At 31.3% G+C, this 16,151-nt stretch overlaps 4 protein-coding genes across 9 annotated transcripts; 2 read left to right on the top strand and 2 right to left on the bottom strand.

Moving 5' to 3' along the window:
• Positions 1–1,114: 1,114 nt before the first annotated feature.
• Positions 1,115–2,910, bottom strand: Gip (hydroxypyruvate isomerase-like protein Gip). 2 transcript variants are annotated; one of them, XM_033482613.2, is made up of 6 exons: positions 2,780–2,910; positions 2,345–2,573; positions 2,146–2,257; positions 1,878–2,050; positions 1,670–1,789; positions 1,115–1,571 (listed from the first exon to the last, which is right to left on the bottom strand). In XM_033482613.2, exons 2-6 carry the CDS (start codon positions 2,538–2,540, stop codon positions 1,384–1,386), a joined length of 789 nt encoding a protein of 262 aa, XP_033338504.1. In that variant the 5' UTR covers positions 2,541–2,573; positions 2,780–2,910; the 3' UTR covers positions 1,115–1,383. The 2 variants fall into 2 exon arrangements, with proteins under 2 accessions (XP_033338504.1, XP_076378124.1); XM_076522009.1 differs by having other exon boundaries at positions 2,741–2,863.
• An 82-nt stretch (positions 2,911–2,992) lies between these two features.
• Positions 2,993–5,724, bottom strand: CCT8 (chaperonin containing TCP1 subunit 8). Its single transcript, XM_033482612.2, has 5 exons — positions 5,469–5,724; positions 4,791–5,093; positions 4,067–4,711; positions 3,550–3,990; positions 2,993–3,470 (listed from the first exon to the last, which is right to left on the bottom strand). Exons 1-5 carry the CDS (start codon positions 5,526–5,528, stop codon positions 3,282–3,284), a joined length of 1,638 nt encoding a protein of 545 aa, XP_033338503.1. The 5' UTR covers positions 5,529–5,724; the 3' UTR covers positions 2,993–3,281.
• Positions 5,725–6,057: 333 nt separating this feature from the next.
• Ggamma1 (guanine nucleotide-binding protein subunit gamma-1) lies at positions 6,058–7,247 on the top strand. Of its 2 annotated transcripts, none has more exons than XM_033482614.2 (2): positions 6,058–6,207; positions 6,416–7,247. In XM_033482614.2, exon 2 carries the CDS (start codon positions 6,451–6,453, stop codon positions 6,661–6,663), a length of 213 nt encoding a protein of 70 aa, XP_033338505.1. In that variant the 5' UTR covers positions 6,058–6,207; positions 6,416–6,450; the 3' UTR covers positions 6,664–7,247. The 2 variants fall into 2 exon arrangements, with proteins under 2 accessions (XP_033338505.1, XP_076378129.1); XM_076522014.1 differs by having other exon boundaries at positions 6,072–6,313.
• A 144-nt stretch (positions 7,248–7,391) lies between these two features.
• On the top strand, positions 7,392–16,128 carry DNApol-zeta (DNA polymerase zeta catalytic subunit). Of its 4 annotated transcripts, XM_076521945.1 has the most exons (18): positions 7,392–7,742; positions 7,863–8,010; positions 8,124–8,310; positions 8,409–8,502; positions 8,581–9,060; positions 9,134–9,365; positions 9,454–10,674; positions 11,338–12,614; positions 12,701–12,851; positions 12,932–13,294; positions 13,367–13,555; positions 13,709–14,021; positions 14,093–14,411; positions 14,502–14,750; positions 14,825–14,938; positions 15,000–15,418; positions 15,504–15,732; positions 15,853–16,128. In XM_076521945.1, the coding sequence occupies exons 2-18, from the start codon at positions 7,872–7,874 to the stop codon at positions 16,024–16,026; spliced, it is 6,150 nt and encodes a 2,049-aa protein (XP_076378060.1). In that variant the 5' UTR covers positions 7,392–7,742; positions 7,863–7,871; the 3' UTR covers positions 16,027–16,128. The 4 variants fall into 4 exon arrangements, 3 of the variants coding, with proteins under 3 accessions (XP_076378060.1, XP_076378062.1, XP_076378061.1); XR_013033431.1 differs by having other exon boundaries at positions 7,392–8,010; positions 15,000–15,239; positions 15,853–16,047; XM_076521946.1 differs by lacking the exon at positions 7,392–7,742 and having other exon boundaries at positions 7,874–8,010; positions 8,215–8,310.
• Positions 16,129–16,151: the final 23 nt, after the last annotated feature.

The raw sequence follows: 16,151 nt of genomic DNA, 5'->3' as shown, positions 1-16,151 counted from the left end.
TCTGGTGGATACAACCGAAATTGTTTGATACAGCAGATAAATTTCCTTCATCTTTATTGTAAACAACTCTTTGTTGTAGCAGAAACTGTTCTGAAAGTTTTAACATGAATCTTTCGCAGTTATCACATTTGCTTGTGCCTAAATTCTATATACAAAACATTACGGCCGGGCAAACGATTATCCTAGTTGACAAGCTACAAATTTGCTCCTTAATTTAATTTTCTCAAAACGATTTAATGTGTAACTGCTAAAGATTAATGCAAAGACTGCAGTAGGTATTACTAAATTCAAAGTTTGATAGTTTTATTCATAATATTCTATACGCGCGCATATATACATAGGTATATTAATGAGAATATTATTACAGTAATTAAAATGCAAAATGATTTGTGAAAATTTTTCAACGGGAATATACCATGTTATCGATAGCAAAGTTGTCATCAACGTTACATTGACTTTGTTTTTAAATGCTAATAAGTTGCTATTAAAAAATTATTTCTCACTAAAATGTAAAAAATGAGAAATTGATGTGATGATAAATGTAAATTATATTTCAAAGAAATTACTGCCGTGAATGTTATAAACATGTATAGTACACAGATAAGATTTTAATGAACATTAAATAGTCATTCATTAAAATAATTGTTTAATTGTCAAAGTGCTAAAGAACTGCATAGAATTGTATTAAAATACTACTTCCCATTTCGCATACATATATCGAAAACTATTTACGGATTATTTTATTTGAAATTATTCTTCATTATAAATGCTTTATTGATAATTCTTTTGTATGTGTGATTTTAATAAGGCAGGGATTCAATTGACAAGTTTCTAGTTTACTAGAAACATATATTAGTCTCTGTGTTTTTTAAGATAATTAAAAATACAAACAACCGTTTTACAAACCTTACGATATGATACGAAATGGAATAGTCAATGTTTATTTTTTCGCACGCAGTTATTAAGTGAAGAACAAACTATGTAAGCTTACTGAATAACACAACTGAGGTATATAAAAGAAATTGTATTTTAAGTATTAAAACTATCATTATGAACTGTTTTTTTGTCTCGTATATAAATAAAAAAAGTATAACTTAATTAATGCGACAATATATTATATTAATTAGTATAAAGCATTTCTTTTATTTAATATTACGAGAACAATAAAATGTATATCGCTACAAGAACAATACATAAAATTATATTTATATATAAAATAGGTTTACTTGATTTTTTGTTTCCTATGTATATAATGTTTATAATGAAAATTAAATTGTAAAAATATGGTGTATCTTGAAACACGGATAAAGTTCGTAAAATATTTTGTCTTCTTTATCCATGCGACGTTCAAGAATAATAACTGTACTATTTTATGCAATGTTGTTACAATTTGTAACCATATTTCTGTATCCAACTCAATCCTTTGACCGAAGATGATTTTGGACGATATTCCAATCCAACATATCCATTGTACCCTTCCATTTCTAAGATAGAAAGTACGTATTTGTAGTTTATTTCCCCAGGTGTGTCAGGCTCGTTTCTATCTGGTACTTGAGCGATTTGTACATGGCCTGCAGATAAAAGAAACGAAAATGAAAGATTGAATGATTTATACAAGAACCATTTATTTAAGACTCGATTATTTAAAAATTTTCAAATAAACATATACCTATGTAAGGCATTAATTCTTTAATAGTTTTCGTAATGCTTCCAGAAATCTGTTGCAGGTGAAAAACATCGAGTAGTAACTTTAAATTCGGGCTATTTATCTTCTTCACTATGTTTAAACCTGAATAAAACTTTTATATTAACAATAGAAGGATCTTCATTATTATTTTAGGCACCTTTTTATTATACATATAATCATACATACATACCTTTTTCAAAACTATTCATGTAATAATTTGGAGCAGCAGCGCTACTAATAGGTTCAACAAGACCCACAATTTCTTCTGTTTTAAATTTCTCGACTGCATATAAAAGATTGTTTTCGTAGGCGTTGTCGTTAGCGGATGTTGGCTTATTCACATTACCAGACATTACATGAATTCTGACGGAGTTAAGCAGAAAATAAATTAGAAGTCAAAAATATATATAGTGGAACATTGTGATTATTTTTGCTTAGTATAAATAAAATTTTGTTACTTTTTGCAGTTCAATGCTTTTGCATATTCTATTGTTGTGTTAATGCTCTTCTTGAAATTCTCTTCCTGTCCAGGAATTGCAGCGTATCCTAATTCTCCTTTTGACGTATCACCTATTACAATAAAAATTTCTTAATAAGATCTTTATGAATATCATTTTCAGAATACTTTCCCTTACATTAATCATAACTTGTGTATACCTGTATAAACATTTATGAGAATTTGTTCCACATCAGCACTTCTTTTAGCCTCTAATATATCTTTAATAGGGAAGTTAAGAGGGAAACCACTTTCCACAGCTTTAAAACCAGCATCTTTAGCTAATTTGTATCTTTCCTTGATAGATGATGTTTCGTTAAACATGAAAGACAAGTTGCTAGCAAACTTAAGACTCATGTTGATGTATACTTTCTTTTCAAAGTTTCACAACTGTGAATGTACAACAAAAACAGTATTATTTTGTAGAAGCAATACTTATATAAGTTGCTTTATCTCTTTCAAATATATAGTAAGTCACTATCATACAGCTAGATAAGAATTATATCTTGCTTTTTTAATATCTCTATCAACTACTCAATCTTTAATGTATACACAACCTCACAATCACACTTTTTCTTTAATTCTGTGTAACATACTTAATTGTATAATAAAAACTTCGAAACGCAGTTGATTATTCTGGTATGTACACCTAGTAGTATCAAAAATGTATAACCATCCGTCCTTAACCTCAATTTCAAACATGCTATAACGTAGTTAAATATGTAAAATATCCTTAAATACATATTCAATGTGGACTCATCTCTTATTAAGAACGTTCATTTCATACAAGGAAATTAAAAGAAAATTAGTATTATATAATTAGTAGATTTTATTAAATATATCGGAATTGTGTGAATGTATTTATATATTTGTTAAAGTATAAAATGTCTATTTCAATTTAATTTATGAATTGGTATGTGTTTTCATTGAAAAATATATAAAGCATATAATATTACGTAGAGTAGTATACTCTATATTGAACGTTTTTACAAATATTTTTCTCGCATAACATTTAAGCAAAACGTACTCAAAGCCAATGGAAATGCAACGTTATACGTTTAAACAGAAGGGTTAAGAATTGAATTTTTATATATATTATCACTCGTCGTCGTCGCGAATACCGCCACCCGGTACTTTGGGACCTCCAGCACGTTTTGCCATTATAATCTGATCTACTTTGAGAACAGTACATGCAACATCAACGGCGTATTTCAAACCCCATTGTTTCATTAAGAATAGGTCTAAAATTTCAGCTTCCGCAGCATCGATAAGTTCTGTACCCTTTTCCTAAAAATAAATATACATTTATTAACGGAGAATGCTGCAAAATGAAGTATATTGAAACGAGATGATCAAAAACACGTACGTTAATATCGAAACCATAATTTTTCTTGCCCTCTTTATGCGCTGCGTAAAGTTTCGACAACAATTCAGAAGCATGACTACCGCTGTTCTCTGCTAAGGTTTTCGGGAATACTTCTAAAGCAGTTGCAAATCTACGTGCTGCGTATTGTTCTAAACCAGGTAAAGTATCCGCGTAGGTGACAAGTTGCGATGCTAGTTCAATCTCGGTAGCTCCTGCACCAGGAAGGAATCTTCCATCCCTCGTTATTCCCTTAAATGTATTTACTCCATCATCAATCGCTCTCTCGATATCATCCATGTAGTTGTCGGTAGATCCGCGAATGATCACGGTACTAATACGACTCTCCTTGCCATTTATCATAAATTTTACTACAATGGTATCTCCTATTTCATCGATGCAAACGGAATCAGCGAATCCTAACTCTTGTTTCGACGGTGGAACCTTAACACAAAGACAATTGATAGAAGAATTGTTTGCATGTAAAACAAAGAAATATACAGAACGAAATTATATTTACCAATTTTGGAAGTGCGGTGGACCCAACACTTTTACATAATCTTCTAAGATCAAATTTGCTAGGTATACGGACAGCCATTAAGTTATATACTTCCATATAGTGTAAAGCCATGTCACCAAATTTTCCTCCAGACACTATCACTGTAGCTCCACTGTCGACGATTGCTTTTATTTGACTTTCTAGCAGAGATTCCTCTCCTCGAGAAAATTTCATCAATTCGTCTGCCGATTTTATCAATACGGTTCCTTTTGTTTCAGTTTGCATAACATCCACAGCACAGGTATAAACAGCAATTTTAGCATTATCTTTTTTCATAACGTTTCCTTCTACTTGTCGTTTGAATATCATTCCCTGAACAACTTCGGAACTAGATAGACCACTACCAAGTATTTTACAGACGCGTACATTATCTACGTTAAAAGTAGTTTTTTCTGGTAAGATAGATACACATGCTTTTGTAACAAGCGAAGCGAGCGCATCTTCGTTTCCATATTGTTTGCTCATAATAGCTGTCTTGATTCCAACTTTCACTTTCTCCTTGTCTCTATAATCTTGTATTTCATGGCAAACCAATGTTGGTAATATGTCCAATGCTTTCTTCAATGATGCTTCGTACCCTTCGACTATTTCAGATATATTGATGCCCTATTGTAAAACAAATTATGTTGTAACATTATTTTATAATTACATTAGTCGTCGTAATATAAGTACCAAAGCATCTCACCAAACGAAGTAATTCTTCTGCAGCTTCAAGAAGTGCTCCAGCAAAGATTATAACAAAATTTGTACCATCGCCAACTTCTGCTTCTTGCATCTTCGATGCCAAAACTAATAATTTAGCTGCTGGATGTTCAACCTCCAATGCACTAATGATTGTTGCTGCATCATTAGTAACAAATAATTTCTCTATATGATCAATGACCATTTTATTCATGCCATTTGGTCCATACGCAGTTCTTACAGTTTGTGCAAAAAGCTGGCAAGCTTGTATATTTCTATATACAGCTTCTTCTAGTCCTGAAAAATACTAATACAAAAACAAAAAATATATTAAACTGTTCTCTCTCTCTCTCTCTCTCTCTCTCTCTATATATATATATATATATATATATATATATATATATATATACCTTGACAACTTATAAACTATAAACCGGTAACAGACAACTGAATTAACAAATAAAACAGAAAACATGAATAACTAAAAAAGTTTAGTTTATCCAGTAGTACATTATCTTTTTAACGTAACATGAATGCTATAATATGTACGTATTATGCCTATAAAAGGTCACGTTTATTCTATTTCGAAGGAAAAACATTACTTCGTCGTGGCCTGACAACATGCAACGAAGTTATACGAATTATCTATTATAAAATATTACTAATGATTTTCACAACTTACGCGTGCTCCTTCTTTAAGCATTTGGGCTATGCCTGGTGCCTTCGGTACATGTAAAGCCATTTTTTTTCTTGAAATTGAAAGATCTCACGTGCGATTCAGAATTGATATACAGTATGCATGTACTCCACAGACTCAAAGACCATAGATGATCACAGAGCAACAGAGCACCTCTGCAGATGACAGAAACGAAACCTCGGCCTTTCAACTTCAACATTCATTTTCGGCGCGCATGCGCACCGTACCATTTATGGTTGCGCAAAGAAGACTGCAGATGCAAGATGTACAAATCGTAGACCATAGAATATAAAACTTTGAGTTTTTGTATAAGCACATATGTCTCTTTCTGTACAACGTAACAATGTTGATTACCACTGTAATGATACATCAACTTCTTCACATTTTTTTCTCCTCTAAGCAAGCGCGTGTATCCCCACTATTTTACTGGGCATCCGATTTACAGTGAATCCTGTCTTAGCATTGAATTGTCAACCAATCAGAGCAAAGCGATTTCTACTCCTATTATTCCGTTAAAAGAGCGAGCTGCGGTCGGAGATTCATGCATCTATATTCACTCTCGCTGGCATACACTGTCTACACATATACATACAATATATTTTGCCATGAGAATCAGCTTTAAGGGATAGGCTCTCATTGTAAACTTTGATAAACAGTAAGAAATATCGAGAAAAATAGCAATCAATAACAATTACGTACTACTTAATTTACGATCACTAACCTGGTAAATAGTGCTTGAATATTATAAAAGTCAAATAAGAAATTTATATGATCGCATGCATATTGATAATATATTGTAATAATAATATCTTATATAAATAATAACAAATGTTGGTATTACAAAACCTGTCAGACAAGTTTTGATAACTCAACTAAATATATAACTATTTATAATTCAAGGAAATATAAAGTAAATCTCTCGTACTTTACAGGTATCTGGTAGGAATTCTTATTGCCTGCAATTGTTATGGATATGGTGATCACAAATCTACAACAACAACGTCAAATTACAGAGCAGTTCCGTCGTGAAGCTGCTCTGAAACGGATCACAGTGAGCAAAGCTGTGGAAGACATAATGAAATATATTACCGAACATGAGCAAGAAGATTGTTTGCTGTTGGGTTTTTCATCTCAAAAGTCTAATCCCTTTCGAGAGAAAAGTTCATGTACCATTCTTTAAACTTGCCTGCTTGAAATGAAAAATTGTAAACTCAATCCATTTTTATGAAGTATTTTAATTATTTTAACATGTTTGTAGAGAAGAAAAGGTTTTTTCAATTATGCAATCAGCTTTTCTATGGAGAAAATAATTGAATTTTGTGACATGACACATTTAAATTATTACACAATTAGTTGTTCCTGTATTTAATCCCATATAGAAGCAAAACTATTTTTCTGTACAATTAGATCCAAGGAAGCGAATCTCAAATTTGAAAACAGATATATATTTATATATATGCAAAAGTTTTATATATATATATATATTAATCTATTTGATCTATACATTTGTATACAAAAACCGAAGACTGTTTTGTATAATGTTGCTTTTATAAAATATTTAAGAAATTGCAGTAATTGTATAAGAAGAGAGACAGAAAACAAAAATACCTAATGTTACTAACCATTGTAATCTGTACAAAATTTACAGACATGTTAATATGATAATCATATTGTATGTACATCAATATTTTTCTAAGTTTTGTAAAACTATCACTGTATAGCTCCTCTATGTTCTCACAAAATAAAGTGCATACTTTTCTATAATTTATATTGTTAATGATGCAGATGTAACAAATAAGTATTTAAAACAATTAAATTTAAGGAAATAAAATTACATTACAATTATACAATAGAAACTTTATCATTTTTCCTTTAAAAAATCTATATGTTAATTAGTAATTGAAAGGTAATGATAGGTTACAAGCTACAATTTACGTATATGTATATGTACATACCGTATATGACCATTTAAGTACGTATTGTATTATTATATTATACACATATGTATGTACCACATGAACGATACAACAGACCACAACCACACAGAGTTAGGAATCTTAGGATTAGAATTGCTTAGGATCACTTACGATTATCTGAAGTCTTAATTAAGTCTGTATTTGATACTGGTCATTTAATGATTAGTCTTGTTTAAAAAATACACACAGTATTATGTAGAAAATAGCGATCGAATGATGTATATGGAAATCTTTACATATGTGGAGAAAAGAACGTACATATATCATATGTCTATAAAATTTGGTATGAAAATTGTAACGTTAACCTAAAATACAATGTATTATCATAGAATCAAGAATATAAATACTTTCCGTAACATATGTTTACTTTAATCATGTAAATATTGGTAAACACTATTTACAGGGGTTAAGTATGTTTTCTATTAATTTGGTAACATTAGACAGTTACCAATCAGCTCCGCTGTCTGGATTAGATATAACATTTTCAGATTTTCGTGGGACAGAAATCAAGCATGTCCCAATTATTAGAATATTTGGATCCACTCCGAAGGGTAAGTAGCATTATTTCAATTGAATCTTTCAATAATTATGAGGATAAATGTGACAGTGTGTTATTTCAATTCAATCTTACAATAACCATCTCACAGTTATCTTTTTTATTCAGGGTTAAAAACATGCCTCCATATACATGGTGTATTTCCATATATTTATGTACCATGTACAATAGATAAGAACATTGATAATTTTATATACAGATTAGCTGCAGCAATGGATTCTGCAATTAATGTATCTTTGGGATCAGCAATGTCTAAAACCCAACATGTCTATAAGATTCACATAACTTCTGGAATGTAAGGGGACTTGTTTCGTTACCGAAACATGAATTTAGACTTCCAAATCAATGCTCTGATCTATAATACTAATACAGTGTAAAACATATATGTTTTAGTCCATTCTACGGTTATCACGAGAAGGAACATTTATTTTTTAAAATCTATTTCTATAATCCGTCTATGATTAAACGAGCAGCTGATTTGTTACAAGTAAATAATTTCTACATTTCCAGTTAATCTGTTAACATTAGATATTACATAGGAATAATAATGAATCTATTGTTATAGAACGGTGCGATACTTAATCAAAATTTACAACCACATGAAGCTCATATTCCTTTCATATTACAATTTATGATAGATTACAATCTCTATGGAATGAGCTTAATAAATTTAAAAGATGTCAAGTATAGACAACATATAGCAGCAGGATCCAAGAGCAACTCTCAAAATGAAACCTGTTTGAACTCTAATAATTCCCAGATCTACCTTCCTTCATCTGTTATTAGACAAAGCACATGTACATTGGAAGTAGATGCACGAGCAACTGAAATACTCAATAAACAAGAACTTGAAAATGGTTTAGATTTGAATCCTGGTATCGCAGCAATATGGAATAATGAAAAGTATAGAAGAGATGTCAAAGGTTTACAGCAAGCTGAATCACAATTATTATATACAAATGCGAACAGTAGAGTTTACAGTCCATCCGATAATGATATTTATCAGGAAGAAAGATTAATGCGAAGATTGCAAACTATTTCCCAGGTACGATAAGTCGGTACACAATATGTAGTTGGAATTTAAATAGAAATCTAAAATAACTTATTTCTATGTTAAGACGGATATGACAACAACATCGGCAACATTGTCAGCGTTTCGTTACCCATTGGAAGTTCAAGGTGAAAGTAATTCTCTTAATGCCTCGCATGTGTCGAATCATTTTAAACTGAACTTGCTAGATAAAAAGAATGAAGAGCAAATAATATTAAGCAATGAATCATTAAATTTTGAGAAATTTAATGCGTCGATACAAACATTATCGCAGGACAAAACTATAGATGTCAGTGTTTGTAAGTAGAAACAATAGATAATGAATAAATTTATTTATAATAGTAAATATTCTTATAGGTACTATATAAAGAATAATTTTATTTGTAGTGGATATAGATGATGTACACTTAATTGAAATGTTAGCCAATTTAGCAGAATCAAATGAAGAAGTTTCTGTTGATAATGATAGCGTGTTAGCTTCTCAGTATTCTATGCTGAGTAATGAAATTAGAGAAGATAATGAAGATGACGTTGAAGATCTAAATATTACAAGTCTAGATTTAGATAGTTCATGGAATACAAATACCAAGACTGTTAGTCAATTAAGTACAATTGATTTTGAAAATAAGGAGATTGGAATTGAAAATGGAAGATCTACTAAACTGGATGATGAAGATGTTACTTTGTTGAATTTTCCACAGTATGATGGTTCAAATGATTTGATCTATAAAAATGATAAACAGTTGCAGATAAAATCCTCTCAAAATGAAAATACAGTATCGAAATACATAAACTGCGTTAAAATACAGAAACATGATGATTTGTTAGAAAAAACAGTGATAACGTCTTCTTGTCTTAATCCCAACGTTGTATTGAATGCAAGGAAGAAGTTACGTCAAATTGTATTGGATCATACTCTTTCACAGTCAATTGCATTTAATTCAATATTATTTCATGAGAAACATGGGCGTGATTGTAGGAATATGGAAAGGAAGATAACAGAAATTATTATGGAATATGAACCGGATCATCAAGATTTAGATGTATACGATATAGATGATACGGATCACGCATTACTATTAATCGATCATTCAAATTTAATAAACACGAGTGATCATAATGAATCATATTCTATTGCTCATAATCGCTTAATGGAAGTGGAACTACCATCGTTCGATGGTAATGCAGTCGACAGTTCTAGTGATTCTGATTTGGATTCAGATATCACTACCGATAGAAAAGAGGAACGCATTTGCATTTATAAGTCATGCACAAAATTAAAGCATGAAGAGTGTATAGTCAATACTTCACTAAAAAAACGAAAACTAGAGTCTGGAAACTCAAGTTCAGGGTCTCCACAAATACACTATCATACTCCAATTAAAGCAAGACGTTTGCAAAGTCCATGTTCTACAAGAAAATATTCAGCCCTCAATATAACAATAATGTCTCCAAAAGCCAAAGAATCTTTTGGAAAAATAGATTCATTAAAAAACAAACCATGCAGTACGAAATCTACATTTGATACACCAAATCAAAACAAAAATCAATTGAAAATGTATTTATTACATGAGGAAATATGTAGTTCATCCTCTGAAGTAGACCAAGGTATGAGTATGTGTATCTGAGGTACATTTAAGGGTACATGCAATCATATAGGTCTAATAAAATGGAATGAATCTAAATTTTTCTATTTATATAAGAATGCTGTAAAAAGAAAAGGAAAATATTTTTATAAGAAAAATCAAGCAATATTTTAGCTTTATTTTAATATTTCTAAAAGAAACTCATTTTTGAAAATATATAAAAAATTAAAGAATAAGTATAATAAACATCGTACTCTACTTTGTACGTAATCTGTAGGATAATGCGATAAAATTTTATATCGATCGAATAAATACTTTCGGAGATCTACTGATTGTCAGGTTAAAAAATATAGTTTCCAGAAAAATGGATTTAAAGTTTGAAGTTTTAAGTTAATTTTTTTTTTATAGAATAAAAGAAAATACTTTTAATTCCTCTTGAATCTGATATTTAATCCCTCCAAGAAATCATCAGCTGTTTGTTTTTTGGATGCTTTTAGAAATTGTCAAATTTCTTTAGTATTTTTTATGGCCCGTATCTCTGCATGTTTTCATTGTATTACAACTCTATTATTTTGTTGAAAAAAAAGAAGTAAACAAATGTTTTTAATTTTTTGAAACTGATATGGTTGCATGGCCACTTAACATTTGTTTATATTACATTATACATGTCATCTGTATGTTTTAGACAGTCATATCCTGAATAGTGCTGGAAATGTTCAGGAGTCTATTTATTTAAACCATGCCGAACATAATTCACTAGCGACAAAGCCTACAAAAGATATTATTTCTAGATGTAACAAAGATGTTCGTAAACGGCTGAGTTTTCTTGACACAAATGATAAAGAAATTGCATCTATGAAAGATGGTATCGATGAAAATTATTCTGAACATTCATCTACAGTAGAAAAGATTATAATTAAGTCGCAAACAATTTATTCTGCTGCTAGTGTTCCTGCCATAAATTTGGTTGATGACAAGTATTTTTTAAAAACATGCACAAAGAAAGATGAGAAAACAAATGGCAAAGATAATTTCTCAAGTACGATAAACATCGATAAAGATTTATGCAAAAGAAGTTTATCAAATGAGATGCTGCAAGAATACAATGAAGACGATATCGAAGGTGGAGAAAATATTTTCAGCATGATGTATACTCAACTCCTTAATAAAAAATTAAATTTGGAGGCAGAGAATTTGAACCTATTGTCATTAGATTCTGCATACAATATTGCGAGAAACAAACTGACTACAATCACTACAAAATTTAGTTCACCAACAAGAGAAAGGATTATAAGTACCATGAAAATATATAACGATTTCAAATCGAATGGACCATTTTTTAGCAAAAAAATCGACCTCCTAAAGCAGAAAGAATATTCAAGAAAAAATAATAACATTGAGGATGTGATTTCCTTTAAATCTAGTCTAGATAAAGTTACTGGTATCGAATTATGGCGTAGAGTGAAAATAAATGAATTTTATCCTTCTGGATTATATATAAAGTCATGCGACATAAAGAGAGTTCTAACAGGACATTGTTCGACAACAATCCAACCTCTTATTCGACCACCTACTTCAAGAAGTACTCAAATTTGGTTGCAAGCTAAAAAGTACTCACTAAAACGAAGTAGTAAATGTTCTGAAATAAAGAGGGACTCGGAAACAAAAAAGACAAATGAACAGGTCAATACTGATGCAAATGATTTGATTAATGAAAAGCCATTGGCTAATATTAAATGTGTAAAAGAACAATCGCAAAGCACTGATACATCACACCGCTCAAGTGGATCTAATGATAGTATGAATCCTTCTTTAAGAGATATACTTGAGAATCCGTTATTATATAAAAATAATGACACACAGCATTTGGGAATTTCATATGGTCAGATTGAATATTCTATAAAAGGACATAGTGGTAATGCTGCAGATGAAAATTTTCAAAATGCCAAAGGACTATTAGTGGTAAATAATTAACGGTAACAATATCTTTTGTAAAATGATAGTTTTATGATGAATATTATGAATATGTTTTATGTTTGTTATTACAGCCTCAATATTTGACAATATTATCATTGGAAGTACATGCGGTAACACGTGGTAAACTTCTTCCTGATCCAGAACACGATTCGATCGGAGCAATATTCTATGCTATTCACAACGATATTCCATCATTGTTGGATACTCAACAAATAATACATGGTATGCACGAAAATATGATATTCTGTCAGCAAGTTCCAAACACTTCTTTCTAAGAAGAAAATGAATATTTATTTGTCTAGGTGCTATCGTTGTAAATTCTTCTATAAATGATTCAAGGATAAAAACTGTTTATTCAACCAGTGCGACGTGTCTGACATCGTATGTATCCAGTGAAAAGGATTTACTGAATAGCCTGATAACATTGCTCAGGCATTGTGATCCAGACATCTTAGTTGGTTGGGAAATAGAATCTCATTCGTGGGGTTACATTTTACAGCGGGCTAACCACATAGGTTTTACTACTCTTGCATGGCAAATTTCAAGAATTTCAAATGCTACTCCAATTTCGAAAGATCAAGCATGGGATAAAGATAACTTAAGCGAAGCAAAAATACCAGGTAGAATCGTTCTTGATGTTTGGCGGATAATGCGTCATGAAATAGGTAAAGTATACATTTTGGAAACACGTGTGTAAAAGTTTATACATCGATCATCGTATTCATATTATTTTACAGCATTATTAAATTACACATTTGAAAATGTTATTTATCATGTGCTGCGTGAAAGAATCTCGTGCCCTACTTTTCAACATTTGACCGATTGGTGGAGGCATAGCAATGTAACGACACAGTGGAAAGTAATCTTTCATTACGTTACAAGGGTTGTTGGTACGCTTAGAATACTTTTACACCTAGATATCATTGGTTCGTATTTATTTGACTAATACATATGTAAATAATGATAATCGTGTTGCACAGAAAGCAGATTGTTAATTTTTATGCATTTATACGTGTATTGTAAGTATGGAAAGCTTAGAAATATTGATATTTCATGTTTGACTAGATAAAACATTTCAGGAAGAACTTGCGAACACGCTCGACTATTTGGAATACAATTTTATGAAGTTTTTTCTCGAGGGTCCCAGTTTCGTGTTGAATCGATGATGTTGAGACTCGCAAAACCTTTGAATTATATAGCTGTTTCACCATCTATGCAACAAAGAGCTAGAATGCGGGCACCTGAATCACTACCACTTATTATGGAACCACAATCTATGTTTTATACCGATCCTATAGTTGTTCTTGATTTTCAAAGCTTATATCCAAGCATTATCATTGCTTATAATTATTGCTTCTCCACATGTTTGGGTCGTTTAGAACATGTTGGCCAGTAAGTATGACATTAACATGTCTAACTTCTGCCGAAATATGTGATGTATAGCTTTAGTTATCTTTTTATAGGCATGAGCCGTTTGAGTTTGGAGCAACTACATTGAAAGTAGGGAAAAGAACTATTGAAAGTTTACAAGGCAAAATAAATTTCTCACCATGTGGCGTAGCTTTTGTAAAACCAGATGTACGTCTTGGAATATTGCCACGTATGCTCACGGAAATTCTAAACACACGATTAATGGTAAAACAGTCTATGAAACTCCATGGAAATGAGAATCGTGTACTACAGCGTATTCTTCATTCGCAACAATTGGGACTTAAATTGATTGCGAATGTTACCTATGGCTATACATCTGCTAATTTTAGTGGAAGAATGCCATGCATAGAAGTATGTGATTATTTTACATTTGTGTGTAGAAATGAAATTATTTTATGCTTTTTTAAAAGCACAAATAATTTTAACTACGTGTATTCTCAGGTTGGAGACAGCGTTGTTAGCAAAGGAAGAGAAACGCTTGAAAGAGCAATCAAAATTGTGGAGGCTACACCGAAGTGGGGAGCACAAGTTGTCTATGGTGATACAGATTCGTTATTCATTCTTTTACCAGGAAAATCAAAGGAAGAAGCATTTACTATTGGAGCTGAAATGGCTGATACAATTACTGCAGCTAATCCGCCTCCAGTGAAACTAAAGTTCGAAAAAGTTTTGCAACCATCGATATTACAAGTAATACTCTTCGATTTCAACATTAATGGTCCACGATTAAAACGTATAATACTAAAAAGTTGTTTTGCATTTAGACTAAAAAAAGATATTGCGGTTACATGTACGAGTTTCCTGATCAAAATGAACCAGAATTATTAGCTAAAGGTATTGAAACTATTCGTAGAGATGGTTGTCCAGCAGCAGCAAAAGTATGTTAAATGAAACATAAAATATGAATATAAAGCAACTATGATAAATATTTCATTACAGATACTTGAGAAAACATTGAAGATCTTGTTCGATACCAAGGACCTTTCCTTGTTAAAGCTGTACATTACCAGACAATTTGATAAAATTCTACGTAGGAAAATATCAGTTCAAGATTTAACTTTCGCGAAAGAATTTCGTGGTTTACGCGGTTACAAACCTAATGCATGCGTACCTGCGTTGGAATTAACTAGGAGACTAATGCGTAAAGATCCTCGAGCAGTGCCTCGTACCGGTGAACGAGTACGTTATGTTATAGTAGCAGGTGCACCGAATCAACCCCTTATTCAGTGTGTACGAACACCAATGGAAGTGATTTCAGATGAGGGTTTGAGTTCAAATTCAATATACTACATAACAAAAGTTATCATACCGCCTCTTAATCGTTGTTTGAACCTAATTGGGGTTGATGTTAACGCATGGTATTAGAAAATAGTTTCGATGTTCGAAATATTGATATTCATAATCGCTGTGTTCGAAATATTGATTCGTCGCCTTTGTTTTCAGGTACAGGGAAATGTTCCACAGACAATCATCCAACAAAACAGTCGGTTTGTTCATCGACAATCAAAAGCAGACGATACGACAATTTTTCAGTACAGTTGTATGCGCTGCTTGCGGAGGACAAACACAGAATGATATTTGCACAAACTGCATAGAGAATCCAACTCAAGCGATAATTGTTTTACATGAAAAGCTGAGGTGGCTAGAGCGTACTCATTCTGAACTAACTACGGTATAACGTAAAATTCAATCTTTAACATGTCGTCTACCGTTTGATCCCAATTCGAGTGATCAAAATATTTAAATAAAATTGTATTTTAATATCCGAGAGATTGATTAGATTTTCTTTCAGATTTGTAAATCTTGTGTCGGTTATTTGGATGATGTGAAATGCGAATCTTTGGACTGTCCGGTTTTGTACCGTTTAGTCCAAGCTAGAAGAGATCTTGTTCAAATACCATATTTAAACGGTATTATTTGTAATCGTGATATTTTTCATACAGAAGCAAGAAACACAAAACAGTAAATTTTCGTTTTCCTTTCTAAATCAATTCTATATTACTTTAGGTTCATAATCACGCTGAAAATATTTTTATATTACAGAAAAATAAAGTATACATATATGTTAGTTGTTTCGTATGACTATATATG

This window comes from Megalopta genalis, chromosome 5 (genome assembly GCF_051020955.1).
Source record: "Megalopta genalis isolate 19385.01 chromosome 5, iyMegGena1_principal, whole genome shotgun sequence".
NCBI lineage: Eukaryota > Metazoa > Arthropoda > Insecta > Hymenoptera > Halictidae > Megalopta > Megalopta genalis.
This window is presented reverse-complemented; position numbering and strand designations above follow the sequence as displayed.

Coding starts and splice junctions, on each gene's coding strand:
- Gip (XM_033482613.2), bottom strand. CDS start 2,540: ATGAGTCTTAAGTTTGCTAGCAACTTGTCTTTCATGTTTAACGAAACA. Junction 1,790..1,877: donor CATGAATAGTTTTGAAAAAG/GTATGTATGTAT, acceptor AGTTTTATTCAG/GTTTAAACATAGTGAAGAAG. Junction 1,572..1,669: donor AGAATTAATGCCTTACATAG/GTATATGTTTAT, acceptor TTTTATCTGCAG/GCCATGTACAAATCGCTCAA.
- CCT8 (XM_033482612.2), bottom strand. CDS start 5,528: ATGGCTTTACATGTACCGAAGGCACCAGGCATAGCCCAAATGCTTAAA. Junction 4,712..4,790: donor CAGAAGAATTACTTCGTTTG/GTGAGATGCTTT, acceptor GTTTTACAATAG/GGCATCAATATATCTGAAAT. Junction 3,991..4,066: donor CCACCGCACTTCCAAAATTG/GTAAATATAATT, acceptor CTTTGTGTTAAG/GTTCCACCGTCGAAACAAGA.
- Ggamma1 (XM_033482614.2), top strand. CDS start 6,451: ATGGATATGGTGATCACAAATCTACAACAACAACGTCAAATTACAGAG.
- DNApol-zeta (XM_076521945.1), top strand. CDS start 7,872: ATGTTTTCTATTAATTTGGTAACATTAGACAGTTACCAATCAGCTCCG. Junction 8,503..8,580: donor GAGCAGCTGATTTGTTACAA/GTAAATAATTTC, acceptor CTATTGTTATAG/AACGGTGCGATACTTAATCA. Junction 9,366..9,453: donor AACTATAGATGTCAGTGTTT/GTAAGTAGAAAC, acceptor TTTTATTTGTAG/TGGATATAGATGATGTACAC.